Below are 15,337 nucleotides of genomic sequence, written 5' to 3' on the forward strand. Positions count from 1 at the left end.
CATAACTTTTGTTTTCTGTTCATTCTTTCTCTTCTTTATCTGTCGCTCATTTTTTTCAGCTTTGTTTTTTCGTGTGGTGTGAAGCAGCAGAGCACTGCACATCCTCAGTACTTTCTGTGTTCACACTTTAAACACTTTGTAAATGGGAAACCTCACAAGGTGTTTACAAATAGCAAGTTCTGTATGCAAGTAGGAAAATTTGGGCAATCCTTTGTACCTTTCCTAGGCTTTTTCCAGCACTTTCCCAATGTGGCATTCTGCTTTATGACCACACTGCTCTAAAACATGTAAGAAGTGTCTTTCTCTATAGCTTCTTCTCTTATGTGGGAAGCTTCTTAACTAACTCAACAGTCAAATTAGACTGATGCACTAGAATCCACTCTAGTTAGCTGTGCTTAAATTAAAATGACTGCTTTAAAGTATTTTGAGGCTTAGTGAAATGGATTAATTTGAATACTCCAGGTAAAGACAGCTGTCTCCTTCAAAATAATTCAAAAGTGTAAGCCAGAAGGGAAGTGTAGATCATTAACTCTTTTGCTGTACATTATTTCCAGTGTTTAGTCCCTGAGTATGGGGTGGCTCAGCAGGCATAGGTGTCATCTGTTTTGTGACACAGTGGGACTTGGCTTAGGAGAATGGCAGTGTGTAACCTAGTGTGTGAATAATGCTTTTCATCCACTGGTGTGGAAATGTGAGAAAGAGGACTGTCATTGTATGAAAGAGGCAGAAACAGGAAGGATTTGCACAGATACTTGCCCCTAGTTCATACCAAGAGTATAATTTGGGGATCTTCACTCACTGTATTCTGTGCTGTCTTTGCTACAAGCTTTAAGATTGACCTGTACATAAAAACTTGATCCTATTAAATACATTTCTTGTTTGGAGCTGTTAGCCCTCTTATACAGCCTATTGCTATGAATTTGTGACAGTAGGGTCCGTGAAACAGCAGAAGTCCTAGGCGTTTTTTGTACTGCTGTCAACACCATACCTTGTGACTGTATGTAACAAAGGTGCATGGGCCTAGGAGCTTGAATTCAGAGTTTGTAGTCTGAGCTGCATCTCAGCTGCATGAGACCTTTTCTGGGACTGCACTGAGGTATGGAAGAAATTGTGGCGTGGGAGAAGAGTGCAAGAGGAACGGAGAGGTGAATTGGTGCCTGTGTGGTGATGAAACAACATTGTTTGCCCCAAACCACAAATGATCTTGGCTGCAAACCAGATTTAAGACAAAAAAAGAGTTTTCCAGGCTACTTTTTAATCCAGTAGAATCACAAGCAAATGCCTTATCAAGCCTTTTAGGATGGACCTTGTTTCCATAAGTTTTCTGGAACTGGTAGGTTTTATTTCAGCTTATACTAATGTGTCAGTCTTTGTAGTTTGCTGAGTAGTCAAAGTGAGATCCAGTTCTGATCTGAAAGACCAGTGGAGTAAATCCTGCAGCCAGATTTGCACCTACTGCTTTGTTCATGTGACTTTGCTTTGCCCGGCATAACTAAAAGATTGCTTGGAAGGTTACTTTCCAGGTCATCAAAGGGAAAATGTGCAAGTACAGCAGTAATACCACCCCCTGTGGGGGCTTCAGCAGGTTGGAAGCCTTTGGTGGATTTCACTGGCAATTTTTTTGTCGTTGTATTCATAAATAGAGAGTTATGTTTTTAAAAGATGAATTGATGTGCAGGTCTTTTCCTGGCATTGCTATGGACAGAAGGGACCCTGGTGTAATTTTACAGTGTGATACGTTTTCACTGAATGAGCAACGTCTTGGTAAGTTTATCTTCCAGCTGAGTAGTTTTAAATCACAATCAAATGGTTTTTTACATCGGTTGATAGGAATATTTTATGGAAATAATCTTTAGCTGTGCTTGGATTTACAGTTGTGATTTTAACTGTCCACTTTAAAGGAGCTTACAGTTTTATAAATAAAACTAAAAAACATACTGCAAAGAACTCGGGGGGTTGTGTGTGCCCTTCTGTTGGTAACTGCTAGAAAACAGGCTGCTCTCACTCTACCTTGTGCACTTCAGGTCATAGAATCAGAGACTCATTAAGGTTGGGAAAGACCTTCAAGATCATTGAGTCCAACCATAACTGTGACCACCAAACCATATTCTGCAGTGCCACATCTACAGCTTCTTGAACACCTCCGGGGAAGAGTCTGCCTGGCTGTGCCATGGGCTGCAAGGAGAATGCCGTGGCAGATGGTCTCAAAGGCTTTGCTAGAATCCAGGTAGACAATGTCACAGCCTTTCCCTCATCACCTGGTCACAGAAAGAGATGAGGTTGGGCAAGCAGAACATGCCTTTCATGAACCCATGCTGGCTCCCTGTCAGGAGGCTATTGAATACTCTGAGGATAATGGGTCTGATTTCTAAGGACTGAGACATGGCATTAAGTACCCCATCCTTTTCCTCAGCCTCAATAGCAGTGTTTCCCCCTGCATCCAGTGCAGAGTAGGCATTTTCCTTGGCTTTTTTTGTTGCCATCAATGGATTTGTAAAAGCCTGGGTTGTTATCCCTCAAGGCTGTGGCCAGGTTGAATTCTGGCTGCCTCTCTTTCCAAAGGTGGTCAACCCTCCTTTTGTTCCTGAGCCTCTGCAAGAGTTCCCTGTTTAGCCAGGCCAAGTATCTTCCCCAACAGTTCATTTTGTGACACGTGGGGAAAGCCTGCCCCTGTACCTCTAAGACTCTTCTTGAAGACCATCCTGCCTTCCTGGACCCCTCTGCCATTCAGGCCTGTCGCCCAAGGGACACTCTTAACAAGTGTCCTGAACACTCTGAAGTCTGCACTCTGGAAGTCCATGGTAGTGGTTTTACTGACCCCTCCTCAGTTCACCAAGAATCGAGAATTCTATGATTTCAGGATCACTGAGCCCAAGACAGCCTCTGACCACCACATCACCCAGCAGTCCTTCCCTGTTTGTAAACTAGGTCCAGCAAGGTACCTCCCCTGCTAGGCTCATTTACCAGCTGTGTCAGAAGTTCTCTTCCCCACGCTCCAGGAGCCTGTGCATCACTGTCAGGTGAAGTTTACTTCAAGCTTTCTGTGAGCCTTGATTAGCCTGAGCAGAGATTTACACAAAGTGTTTATTGAACAAGGTGGGGCATCACAACTCTGACTGCAGCCAGGGTGAAAGCCTGGCCCTTGACAGCTGTAATGTTTACCTTCCAGCTGCACTGGGAGGTAATTGCAGTTCTTAAACCATGTGCTACCCAGAGGGAGCCCTGTTGCCTGGGGATGCAGGGAGCTAGGCAAAGTGCTGCAAAGGGGTGGATATGTGAGCCTTTCTTTACCAAGGGACCAAGAGAAACATCTCTCCAGTGGTAGTGGGAGCCGATGCTTGCTTGTGACACGTGCTTGGGGTTTATGTAGTGCCTTAAGGATGGCCGGAGGGAACTGGGTGTTGTTAAGTGACCATCCCTCACAGGCTCAACATCATCAGGGAATGCAGCAATAACCTTTTTGGTCAAGTGACCAGGTGACAAATGAGAAAGTGCTCTTGCCTCTGGATTTAGATGCAGTTGAAGGCATTAGTCTTCTGGGGGATGTTTAATGGGGCCCATGGGAATCTTTGCTTCCCCTGCCCAAGTTCTCTTAATGTTGCATATTTATTATTTTCTTCCCATTACTTTCTTCCTGTTGTGCAGAACTCTAAGAAAATATTACGCTGCTCGCATAATAATTGCAAAACATCAAGAATTTATTCATTTCCAAGTAGTGTAGAGTGTAAATTTAGGAGCTGTCTTCATTCTCATCTTAAGTCAAGCAAATCTATATACATGTTTTCGGACATCTATGTAAATTATGCAGCCAAAGTTTACACACAGTATTTCCAGAAGCACTCAGAAAGATTCCCACGTTTCTTGTACTGTTTCCTGTCCTTGGTCAAGAAGCGGCCCAGCAAAGCAGTTCGAGGATGATTTTCAGAGAAAGCCTGAAGTCAAACAGCATTAGAGAGGTTACTGCTGGGTGCTAAATGTTTCCAGTGGGAAAGCATTGCTCTTCACTGCCCCAGCTGATCACCCAGCCCTGCGTTCTGACCGGAGGAAGGAGCAGTGGGTGCCCAGTGTGCCCTCTGATTTAAATGATGCACTAAAACTAGTCCCTGTCTCCTGCCTTTAGTGCAGCAGATGAGTGAACAGGAATTGTGATCTCCTTTTGCCTGGTGGTTCACAGCAAGTCTGATCACCCTGTGTAGCCTGTGTTGTAGGGTGGGGAAAGGATGGCACGCAGCTAATGCTGACTAATGTACTGGCCTGGTCTGGCAAAGCTGGAAGTCAGTGTCTCTTAGAAAGCTGTTTTTCTATGGGGCAAAGGTAGAGTGTTTTAGAATTAAATGCTCTGGATTACTTGCTCTTATTTTATGCTTGTTTGTTTGTTTCATTTGAATTCCTTTCGAAGCTTATCTGCTAAGTGATTTCAGCTTCAGCAACACCGTGACATGCTTTAGTCTATGTTATCTATGATGTCTATGGATCTTAAATTTTGTCTCAGTAACAATACTGCCATAGTTTATAATAAGGACTCTTAACATGCTTCTGAGACAGGTGGTCATTTACTTACCTCTCTGATATTTTCTCTCGGGCTATAGCTGCTGTAGCTAAGACCTGGTAGAGGGGAGACATAATGAAATGTTTCACTATTTAGAACTTGTGAGTCTACACAAATCATTCTTCTGTCCCATAATGACATAGCCAGCAGAAGTCTTGAACTGGAGTGTGCAGAGAACTAGACAAAAATCCCTTTTGCACATCAAATTGTTGTAGTACACAGCTCCAGCAGGATCTAGGGACACTGCATATGCAAGCTGTGCTATCCTCCTCAGCAGGCATCTGTTGTGTCTATTGCACCACTGAACCATCTACTGCTAGTGACTCTGCACTGTCTACAAGTATTGATTTTGTAATTTTTTTTAAGAGACTTAATATTTTATTTTGTTTGCTCACTTCTTCTAGGCCAATCTTTGACTTGCTCAGTTCTGTGGAGGTTTTGCTGAACTAGTTTGGAAACTTTTCCAGCAAGTACTGAGCTGCAAGTATGGCTGCTCAGCAGGTTTCCCCAAGGTCCCAGGTAACTAAATGACATCTGTCTGTTGTACACAGAAGGCTGTACTTCAGTAAATATCCCAGAGTCAGGGCACAATATCTAAGGAAGCTGGGCATGCAAGCCGTGGGCAGTCTCCTGCAAATTGCTGTGGTAAATCCTCACCCGCTTTGTTGTCTTCAGTCAGTGTGCCCAAGAGCTCTGGCAAAAACTGAAGCAGGGCAGCGCTTCCTAGGCTTCCCAGGCGCTCCAGATTCAATCTCGAATCTTGGTCGGCTGCAAATGGAAGATGACAAAAGCAGGCACACAGTCAGGCTTTTGCTCTGATCCCTGTTTCACTCTGCCTCTTGGCCCCACCTGCTGAAGATCATCATTACATCAGTCGTCTGTCCTCATTCAGTGACTTATGTTAGAGGATAGTTGGTGTAGTTGTTGGGTTCTTTCTCGTTCAAAGCTTTGAGAAAAGACACTTTCCTGCTGTCAAGCTCAGGTTCTCATTTCTCTGGCAGATCTTTCTTTAAGAAAGTCTTTTGAAGAATAGCAGCCCTCCCATTGCTTGGGGAATTTACACCCTAATCCTGGTACTCAACTGTAGAAATCCCAGACTTGTATATAATTGCTTTTATTATTTAGTCCATTTTTTATCAACTAGGTCCTGTACTGGAGCTTTTCAATGCATAAAGGACAGGAATAAGTGTAGGAAATCTTAAAACTTATTTTGGCAGCTGTGCTTCTCAGTGCCTTTCAATCTGCTCTCTCCTTTAATGCATGCACCAGTACAGATACTAATACTTTTGCTGAAACTACAGATTGCTGCTAACTGATGGAGTTACTTTGCATGTGCGTAGGGTAGTTAGAATTCTGCAGCTAGCCTGTGCCCCAGGGCACGTGGCCAACAGGAGCCCCTAGCAATCTTGTACTTCAGGCAAAATAAGTCTTTTGTATTCTGAGCAGCAAATTTCATCTTTGCTGATGTACAGCAGATGTTCAAAATGGTGGGCAACAAGAGGGTGCTGTTCTCAAACTCTAGTTCTTTAGATGAGTAAGTTTGTAGTTGCACCGTTAGGTGATACTACGGAGTTTTAGTTGCCGTTATCCTCAAGGATGGGTGAGAATGTATAGCTCCTCAATAGGGAATGAGAACATAAACTGCTGAAAATAATCCCCCACTATTGCAAAAATTTGGACCAAGCTCAAGAGCTTGAAGACCCTGGGTATCCACTTTTTAGTTTGTTCATGGTACAGAAGGACAATTGCAAAGGACAGTGGGGATGTTTGCTTTGAAATCTAAAGAAAAGCAACAAACAAAACAATCCTATTCCATACAGAGTTCTACTTCTGTCTTACCCAGCCTAGAGACTTTATATTAGCAAAGAAGATTTAATAATCCTAATGGATGTCTTCAAACAAATGCAGTAATTGTTAAAGCCAGATTGTTCACCCTGTGATGTGATAGATGTTATCCATACTGAGTCATGGTTTCCTGTTCAATACAACTTACATAGTGGAAGGCTTGAGAAGATGCTGGCATACAGAGTCCAAGATTTTCAAAGCAAACTAGGAGTTACTCGATACCTGTACACCAGCACACCAGCTGCTGCACCTGCAAAGCAGGTAAGAACAGCCATTTCTTAATAGTCAGCTTTATGCAGTAAGTTTGTGGTTGATTTGCCTGTTTTTTCACAAATACTTCCAGCACAGGGCAGGTTTGATGACAGTAGCCTTCCAGACTCCGTTGTGCATTTTTACTGAGCCATTTCAGTCTTAATTATCATTTCAAACTCTGAGGACAACTTTTGCAAGCAAAGATTTATTCCTCCACTGAACTGAATGGAATCTGCATTTCTGCAAACAAAAAGTATGCTCAATACATTCCTATTGTTGTAGTGAAGACAGACTTGCCTATTCATGATCTAAGTAGGACTGCATTAATCTTCACAGTAGGGTTCCCCCTTAAACATAGCTAATTTTAAAGTGTAGCACGAGGAAAGACCATACAGCCGCGTTTCTTTAAACTATCCAATGCCTCCCAATTCTGCTCCAAACACAAAACACTGACTGCCAGCTCACAGCCAGTGCTAGAAGGCTGAGATTCCTGTTTCCTGGATCTCAAAGCAGCAGGAAGAAATATTTAGGGTACTGAACCTCCCTGTTTTACAAGACTAGAACCCACTGGTGGTGTCACTTGCACTGGCAGTGTTCTGAAGATATTCCTGCCTTTTTCCACCAAGGCCCCTCAGAAACAATCCCCGCTTCTCTTCTGGTTTTACTGCTCCAGCCCCTGCTTTATGACCATTAAAATCAAAAGTCTCTTACCTGAGAGTTGATAAGACATCTCACTGGCATTGATGATGGGGACAGATGAGAGAGGACAGGAGAAGCTGATAATAATGAGACAGCAGAATACCAGTTTCTGCATTGCTGCTGTGTTGACTCTATTTTGTTTTTGTCTACCCCTGTAACTCACAACTCCTGCCTGAGTGTTGCCTCTGCTCCCCGTTTCACCTGTTATATAGCCGCTCATGACCTCATAAATACCATCATGTCCTCTCCCCCTTCAGAAACAAATCCAATGAATTTATTGCCCATTGATTCTAAATGGAAACCACTTTGCATTGATGTAATTTTTCAAGGTAACAGTTCATAGACAATAAATTTAGTGTCTTATAGCTTAGTGTACAAAATGGATATTATATCAAACCAAGCACAGTAAAGTTTATAAATCTGGCATTAAAAAAAAAAAAAAAACGTATCTTCCAGTTATAAATCATGAGTTAACAAAAGGGTCCGATGTTGGTTGAAATGACCAGGGCAATAAGACAGCTGATTTATGAGCCTGAGCAGGCTTGACGCAAGGCATCTGATGCGAAATGCGCTTTTTTTTCCTTTTGTGAGACGGATGGATGTGTTGAGTTCTATTTGGGGCTCTTGTGCCAGAAGAAAAGTAGAAGAGAAGGGGAATTGAAACATCTACTTAATTTACAAAGAGATATTAGAGTAGTTCAATTTGTATTTTTTGTATTTTTTCCCTCTTAGCATTTCACATCTATTTGTTCAAGAAGGCCTCATCCAGTGTTGCCCTGGAGAATTGTCTTGGCAGAGAAAGTACAGCTTCCATCTGGAGACATGCTTGGTACACATAAACTGCTTCTGTTGATATTAAACACAGGTCCCTCACTAGACTGGGAGACACTTTTCCATTTCACTTATCTTCTCTTTCCCCTGTTTGGAACTAGCTACTTAATTCTGTGTGGCCTAGCGCTTTTTTTTTGTTTTTAATCTGTTTGCCTTTTGCTTTTAATCAATGCTAACACTCAATAAAATTGAGTTGCCATACGCAATCTCATACCTTTAGTTTTTCTCTCCCTCTGTCTAGCGTATTTTTTCTCCTTCACTTAAAATTCAATTTTCATGTCAAAGAGCAAGGGCTGACTGGGCCGGTCCTTCATGTTCATTCTCTGTGAAGCATCACATTCAACTCTACCAAGCCTTGAAAATAAAAAAAGTTTATCACATTTTTGTTTTTCCCCTCAGATGCTGAGAGTGTGCCCAGTCGGGTTCATGATACAGCGAGGTTTGGTAATTTTCTTTGCTGCCTCTCCAATCAAATGTTTGTGTCTTCAAATACGATGAGATCCACCTGAAGCTAGCGGAGTTCTTTCCTGTGCTGAATTGCATGGTAACTGTAAACTGCAGGAGCAATAAACTTGTCTGCTTCCTTTTTCCTTTATTAATGTTTCCTCTTGAAGTTTATTTTTTTCTATTGTAAATACTGTGACTCCTAGGACTCCTTTCAAATGAGCTCCACCAGTCATACAGATGTATTCCTGATGTAGGTCTGATTTAAAGAGACCATGCCCCATGTGTGTGGTTAATAGGTTGTCCAGAAAAGCTGTGGACTCTGTGAATCACAGAATGGTTGAGGTCTGAAGGCACCTCTGGAAATCATCTAATGTAGCCCCCGCTGCTCAAAGCAGGGTCACCCAGAGCACTTTGTCCAGAAGTGGGTCTGGTCAGTCTTGAATAGCTTGAAGGATGGAACGGGATGGTTTCAAAACTCAGCTTGACAAGGCCCTGAGCACCCTTGTGTAAATTCAAATGCTCTGCTTTGAGTGGAGAGGTGGGGAGGTAGGAGTGGTGAGAGGACTTTCAGGGGTCCTTCCAGCTGAAATTTCTCTATCATCTCATGTGTACAGAGAGGTCTAATATTGACTTATAGAACACATGCTGCAGGTGTCTGAACTTCAAATCCTGTTTCTCTGGACTTCTCTTTGCTGGAGTGAGTGGATATGACAACAGAATTTCTCTACAGAATTAACCTAACACATTTTATATGCCTCTTTCCCCGTGCTTCCCTATGAGAAAAAATCAGAGAGGAATTCTCCCTTCTCATCTGAGTCATGCACCTATTTGTTCTAAAACTGCAGACAGTAATTAGGTCTGATTTGATGCATGATCTCACTGGATGCTCTGTACAAATGCTTCTCCTTCAGTGAACTATCAATGACAATGGCATTATCAATATTCACTGAGTATCTTCCAAGGAAAGCTAATAAAGCACCCTTCACAAGCAGCTTATGTCCTTTGTCTTCTCTCAGGGAAGACTCAGCCTCTTAGAGCCATCATGAAGTGCGTCATGTGGAAGTTGGGCAACTTGCCCACAGCTTATTGCCTTTACTCAGATTTGAAGTTGTCACTTAGACAATCTTTCCTCTACCAAAATGTCAAAGGCATTTACCTCAGGGGACAGTGCACACGTCATCATGCATAGCAAAGAAACAGCTCATCCTAAACAAGGGTACAAGTCCCAGAACACATGGCTGAGGGAAGTTAATGTCAATTGCACTTGGGAAATTGATTTGCTAGAGACTTTTAAGTTTTATCAAAGCTACTACCTTGTGTTCTTATTTATGCTAATAGATTTCTTTCAAGGGCTTCAGTTTAAAATAATAGGGCAGTAGTCCAGATAAATGACTGAGCAAACTCTCAAGAGTAAGTACGTTTCCCTGTCATAAAAGGTTATTTGTAGTGATCGGAAGAAACAGCTGTCCTTGGTGTATGTGGAACTATGGGTTGTGAAGAGCCAAGTGGCCTCTGAAGTAAAGAAAACTGAAAGAATAAAAAAGAACCAGTAACAACAAAACCAAATTAAAACAAGGAACAGCCAAAGCAAAACCCACAATAAAACCAAACAAAAAGACCACCCAAAATTATCTGCTGAGTAAAATAGTAAGGATTAAATCCAATCTCTAACGCAAAAGTTCTTTCCCCTATTTCAGAATGCTCTGTGAGAAGCCAGCAGGAGCTGTTGGTCTAGTCAAGTGTTGCAGTGGCTGGCAAAAGCATTTCACAGCAGAGGTGTTCTTTGCAAGAGCATTTGGTTTAGGGACTTCTTCCTAGGGTGTACACTTGTGGTGTAACTTTTTGGCTTATACTTAGATCTGTTTTGCATCCTGAAAAGGCTGCCTTGTGAAATCAAATATGCAATGAGTATTCTTTTCTGCCACTAGCTTGTATTGCTTTCTTTGTACTGTGTTGTAGACTATGCTGCGAACAGCCTGTTGGGAGACACAGCACATCAAAGGAACAAAAACCCCTAACTTGGGCACTTGCTGTTAGCTTCCTTTTTGAGGATTCTGCCTCTGCCCACTGTGTGCCAAGTGTATCATGGCCCCTGTGGCACATGTTCTGTGTGACCAAACAGCACTCTGTGGTACACTTGGGCACACACAGTGCTATTTCTGTCTTCCAGATTTCTCTCAAAGCCATGTCAGATCCCTGAGAGGCTCTGACCTAGGTTTCCTTGTTCTGTGGTGGGCTGAAGGTACCCAGGTGAGGGGGTATGCTTAGCTGAACATGGACCTCTGTACAAACAGAGATGACAGGGCTGCAGGGCCTTCTGAAGACATTTTATTGTGCTATAGAATTGGTGAGCGGTCTACAAACTCTCTGGTATGAGATGACAGCTGTCAAAACATTGCTCCTTTGTAATACAGTTTCCACGAGTTTGGGGGGAAAAACCCTCTTGATTTTTGGCTGGCACACTGTAGTTCTGGCTATATTCTCCAAGTGAAGCTTGACAAGCTGGTCCTTAATTCCTCTGTCCTCTCAGCACTACAGCGTTAGCAAACTGAAGCTGCATGCTGTTTGACATGAAAGAAGGCAAGTCTGGTATGACTGGAACTTGGAAATACTGCATACTGACATCTATGGGGAATTGGCTTCTGGGTAATGCAGCTGCAACCAGTGAGCAGAGACCAGAAGTAAGGTTTCTTCCACAAAAATTGTAGTGGAACTAACTGTGCAATTAGAGTTTATTTTAAAACCTGACACTATGAGCACAGACAGTATCAGGAAAGAGATGTTTCTGGAGCAAAACTGGAACTTTCTCTTTACCTTTCTCCAGCAATAATCTGGGTCAGTCCTCATAAGAACATATGATCCAGACAGAAGCAGAATAAGAACTCAATCTCATTTTTCTAGTCAGCACACTGCACAGAGAGTACAAAGGAATCTTGCTGAGAAGCACAGGCTGCTAGTCAGTGACTCTCCGTACTTATACTGTCATCTTTTTTTTTCTAGAACTGTGTTCTAAACCTGCTGAAATCGTTGTGCACAGGAGAAAAGCAAGCTCATGTAACCTAAGATGTAGTTTGAAACAACTGACTTAAATGGGTAGTTTGGACATTTTTATTTCAGTTTTGAAATGGCATGATTCAATTTGGATTATGTAAACTGAGAGTAGATTTGACAGGGTTAAGGTACACCATAAGTCATCCTTAAATTGAAGTAGGCTTCCCTGTATGGAGTTTTGCACTTGGTAACTCAAACTAAACCTGATTTGTTTTCTTAATGCAAACAGGTTCGATAAAAGATTTCTCTCCCTCACGTTACCTGGTGGCTTTCTCTCATAATACAATGCAGTTTGTTGTAGAGTAGCTAAGGAATAGTTTGCTGCTTGAACTGGCAGGCACACACAGGATATAGAAGGTGAAAGGAAACATAGTAAGTGATATAACAAACTTTTGCCAAATTGAGGTTAGAAAGAATTTCTATTTTTCTATGTATATGTGTTAAAATTCCTATTTATTCTGAGGGTAATGATAGTAGCCAACAGCCTTTTTCATGTCTGATCCGGGGACAAAAGGATGCTCAGTCATCTGTTCCTGAGGCAGTCAACACAAAACCTGTGGGATGGAGAAGCTCCTTTGGCAGATTCTGAAGAAAAGTGGTGTATCAGGGAAGGTTTGTTTGTAGCTGAAAGAGGAACTGAGCTAATACTTGGTAAAAGAATAAAACTTTGTGTCATTTTAATAGTGAAACTTACCTTTTTTTTCCTCACCTGTTTAAAAAATGCAAGTGGAGTGGTACAAATGGCCTGTTTAATACTATTTTGTATGTTTTAAGTCTTTTCAGAGTGGACCATCTCCTGAGGAGGTTTTCCATTTATTAGTGTTAGTATCAGAATCACTGTCAGAGAAGACAATGCTTCTATCGCACCAAGGATTTGACAGAAAGACTGAAAAGTAAGAAATCATGCTCTACGTTTTACAAAATTACAGCTTTAAGAGGAGGCACAACAGTTTTGAAGTGTCTATCATCCAGAAGTATCAGGCACAAAGGGAGGTAAGAAGCAGAAAAGCTTTTGCTGTGGGCCTTTTGCTTAGCCATACAACTCCTGCAGGAAATTCTGAAGCTGAGACATGTGACAAACACAGTTTTGATTACCGATGCCAGTAACTGCGCCAGGAAACGGTGCTGGTTCTGGAAGCAATTAAAATAAGCAGCAGGTTCCCCTGCTTAAGCTTACCTTTGAAGAGCATTTGTCTTTTTCCATGCCTTCAGAACTGTCTGACATCACCTGAGCCTCTGCACACAGTCTGGATAAGAGAGTGCTTTCTGACTTCCAAGAAAAACACATGGAAATGCAAAAAGCTTGCATCTGGCCTGTTACCTCATCCTTGGCTACCCGGGCTGCTTGGGAGTTGTCATGGCATTCCCAGGTCCTTTTCGCTTGCTACATGATAAATTAAAGACTGTTGAGAGAAGGGACATTCACAGAAAGGAGACAACACTTAGAGCTCCAACTGTTAGAAGGGATGATTTGCCATTTCTGCATGAACTGGTAAGTTTCTTTAGGTGTTAAAGAATCTGTACATTCAATAGCAGCTCCCTGTCAAGCCAAAATGCACATGATCTATGAGTTGTTTAGCATCACCAAAAAATACCTTTCCACGGCCCTGGTTCTGAATTATGGATGGTCAGACTGTGCAGTTTCATCCCCTTCACCCTTGCTGGATGAAGGGTTTTGCAGTGCTCAACACGCATACAGGAAGACTGTCATCCTTTCTGTTAAGGAGCAGACAAAGTCAGCTGCAAACTCTGCTCAGGAATGCTGGTAGAAGCTTCCTTATGGAAACTCTGTTTTAATCTACTTTTTGATGACCCTGAGATGTTACTGTGCGACATTTTCACAAAATCTGGAGAGAACAAAACATTCAGGAAATTGAATGTGGCATCCTGAATGATGTAGGTCAGATACCTGCACCCTTTCTTCTGTGACTTGTATAGTAGCCACTTATCAACTACTGAGCTGCATATCTACCACTGGCTGAAGTTTTTATTAGCTGCCACTTTTTTTTTTCTTGGAAGTAAAAAGAATAACTGTAGAATGCAAAAGCAAGTTATAAATACGTGGCTTTTTGCAGATGCAAACTTCCAGACAAACTAAATTGATGATTCTGCCCACTGTATTTCTATAGCATACTGCCAGAAGTAGTTTTATAGCTGTCTGCTACATGCATAATGAAAAGGAGGATTTGAGCAGGTTTTAACATTAAAAAAAATGGTTTTATGTGGGGTCTACAATGGGGACAAGCTTCTGCAGTACATTTGTTCTACGTGGTCACAGTGAAGGCAAAATACACAACACCCAATCATGAATTGTGTTCAAGGCAATGCATGATTCTGTAGCTGGAATTTGGGTTCTTTATAGCAAGTCACGATTCACAGAAGTATTGTATAAATCTGAAACAGCTAAACCCTTCAACTGTCTTCGTGGTGACAGTGCTGCTTTTCTTCTGAACGGTGGTGTTCTGCTCTGATGCTTAGTGGCAAAACGTATTAATTCACCTGTATTTATTTTCAGTTCTGTGGTGACAACGTAAAGCACAGCAGTGGAGCCAAGGCCACTGTTGGAGCGTGTCCCTTAGTCTCAGAAATCAATTTGCACTTATTTAGGTTTGTTGTTTTTGTTGTGTTTTTTTTTCCCATAGGTTTTGTTTTGCTTCAGGGGAATTTTATGCCAAAATCAACTGGATAAAAGCGTTGCAATGAGCACCTCACTGTTCAGCAAGCAGATTTATTTTTGCTTCAGGTACAGAAAAGAAAATAAAGGTTTTGCACTGGCTTCTAAGCATTACAAAATATATGCAGAATGCACTCCCAAAATGCAGAATTCTAACTGGTATCTTTTTTTTTCCAAGGAGAAAACAGAGGAAATGTTGCATGTTTACAGGATGCATGCAGTCATTCTCATACCTAGTGTGTGCACTAAAAATGAATCACAACTCTTTTATCCTGTTACAAGATAATGTCCACTCATGCAAAGGTTGCTCTTTGCAGTTTAAATAGATTGGTGGCTTTTCCTGTGTCCATATCCTTAAGTTTGTGGGCTTGAAGTAACAGCCACGTAGTTCACACGGTTGAAAGCACCAACAGAGGAGAGACAGGGGCTAGGGTTAAAAAGAAAGGTTTCTTTACACGCACTCCACAGTTCAGGCTTGGGTGTGATGAGCATTTGCTCCCTGTTTTGTATTTACTTGTACACAAAATGATAAAAATGTGTAGCTGTGTTTTGGTGATCTGCTCTGCTACCTTCTGCTGAAGGGAGAGCTGGGCTGTCATTTTTCACACACAAGAAAAGCATTCTCTAAGTTGAAAATTACCCTTGACATGAGATATTGATGGGTTTCATTCTGTTGTTTCAGTAACATTTACTGAAGAAAGAGAATATTTGAGTTTGTAAAAGGTTAAAAATGATGTTGTGAATGCCGTGACTCAAACGTGCATTTTCTTTTTTTCTTAAGACCAAAATAACTGTAATTGATCAAGGAGACAGATAATCTGATGTTAAAATCTTTCCAACCTCAGAGTTACAAAAATAGTACCAGAAATGTATCACATCTGCAATGTACGTAACGTTTACATCACCTAAAAGATCAAAGATGGATGATGTAGGGCTTGAAGGTGTTGCAGTCCAGCTGCACAGTCACATCTATTTCTAAGAGCAAGTCA

The 15,337-nt window shown here is 41.8% G+C and overlaps 1 protein-coding gene and 1 long non-coding RNA gene across 3 annotated transcripts; one reads left to right on the forward strand and one right to left on the reverse strand.

Moving 5' to 3' along the window:
• Nucleotides 1-3,746: 3,746 nt before the first annotated feature.
• UTS2 (urotensin 2) lies at nucleotides 3,747-8,085 on the reverse strand. The gene is made up of 4 exons (XM_009911278.2): nucleotides 7,358-8,085; nucleotides 5,207-5,317; nucleotides 4,562-4,605; nucleotides 3,747-3,932 (listed from the first exon to the last, which is right to left on the reverse strand). Exons 1-4 carry the CDS (start codon nucleotides 7,563-7,565, stop codon nucleotides 3,816-3,818), a joined length of 480 nt encoding a protein of 159 aa, XP_009909580.2. The 5' UTR covers nucleotides 7,566-8,085; the 3' UTR covers nucleotides 3,747-3,815.
• A 494-nt stretch (nucleotides 8,086-8,579) lies between these two features.
• On the forward strand, nucleotides 8,580-14,298 carry LOC128898832 (uncharacterized). Of its 2 annotated transcripts, XR_008462987.1 has the most exons (4): nucleotides 8,580-8,720; nucleotides 12,449-12,667; nucleotides 12,887-13,166; nucleotides 14,190-14,298. It is a non-coding gene; the product is annotated as an uncharacterized LOC128898832 (long non-coding RNA). The 2 variants fall into 2 exon arrangements; XR_008462986.1 differs by lacking the exon at nucleotides 8,580-8,720 and having other exon boundaries at nucleotides 11,468-12,667.
• Nucleotides 14,299-15,337: the final 1,039 nt, after the last annotated feature.

This window comes from Dryobates pubescens, chromosome 33, assembly GCF_014839835.1.
Source record: "Dryobates pubescens isolate bDryPub1 chromosome 33, bDryPub1.pri, whole genome shotgun sequence".
NCBI classification, from domain to species: Eukaryota; Metazoa; Chordata; class Aves; order Piciformes; family Picidae; genus Dryobates; species Dryobates pubescens.

Excerpts from the sequence above, each read along its gene's own strand:
- UTS2 (XM_009911278.2), bottom strand. The coding sequence starts at position 7,565 with ATGAGCGGCTATATAACAGGTGAAACGGGGAGCAGAGGCAACACTCAG. Across the intron at positions 4,606-5,206 it reads GACTGAAGACAACAAAGCGG|GTCTTAGCTACAGCAGCTAT; the intron begins GTGAGGATTTAC and ends CCCCTCTACCAG. Across the intron at positions 3,933-4,561 it reads CGAGAGAAAATATCAGAGAG|GCTTTCTCTGAAAATCATCC; the intron begins GTAAGTAAATGA and ends GTTTGACTTCAG.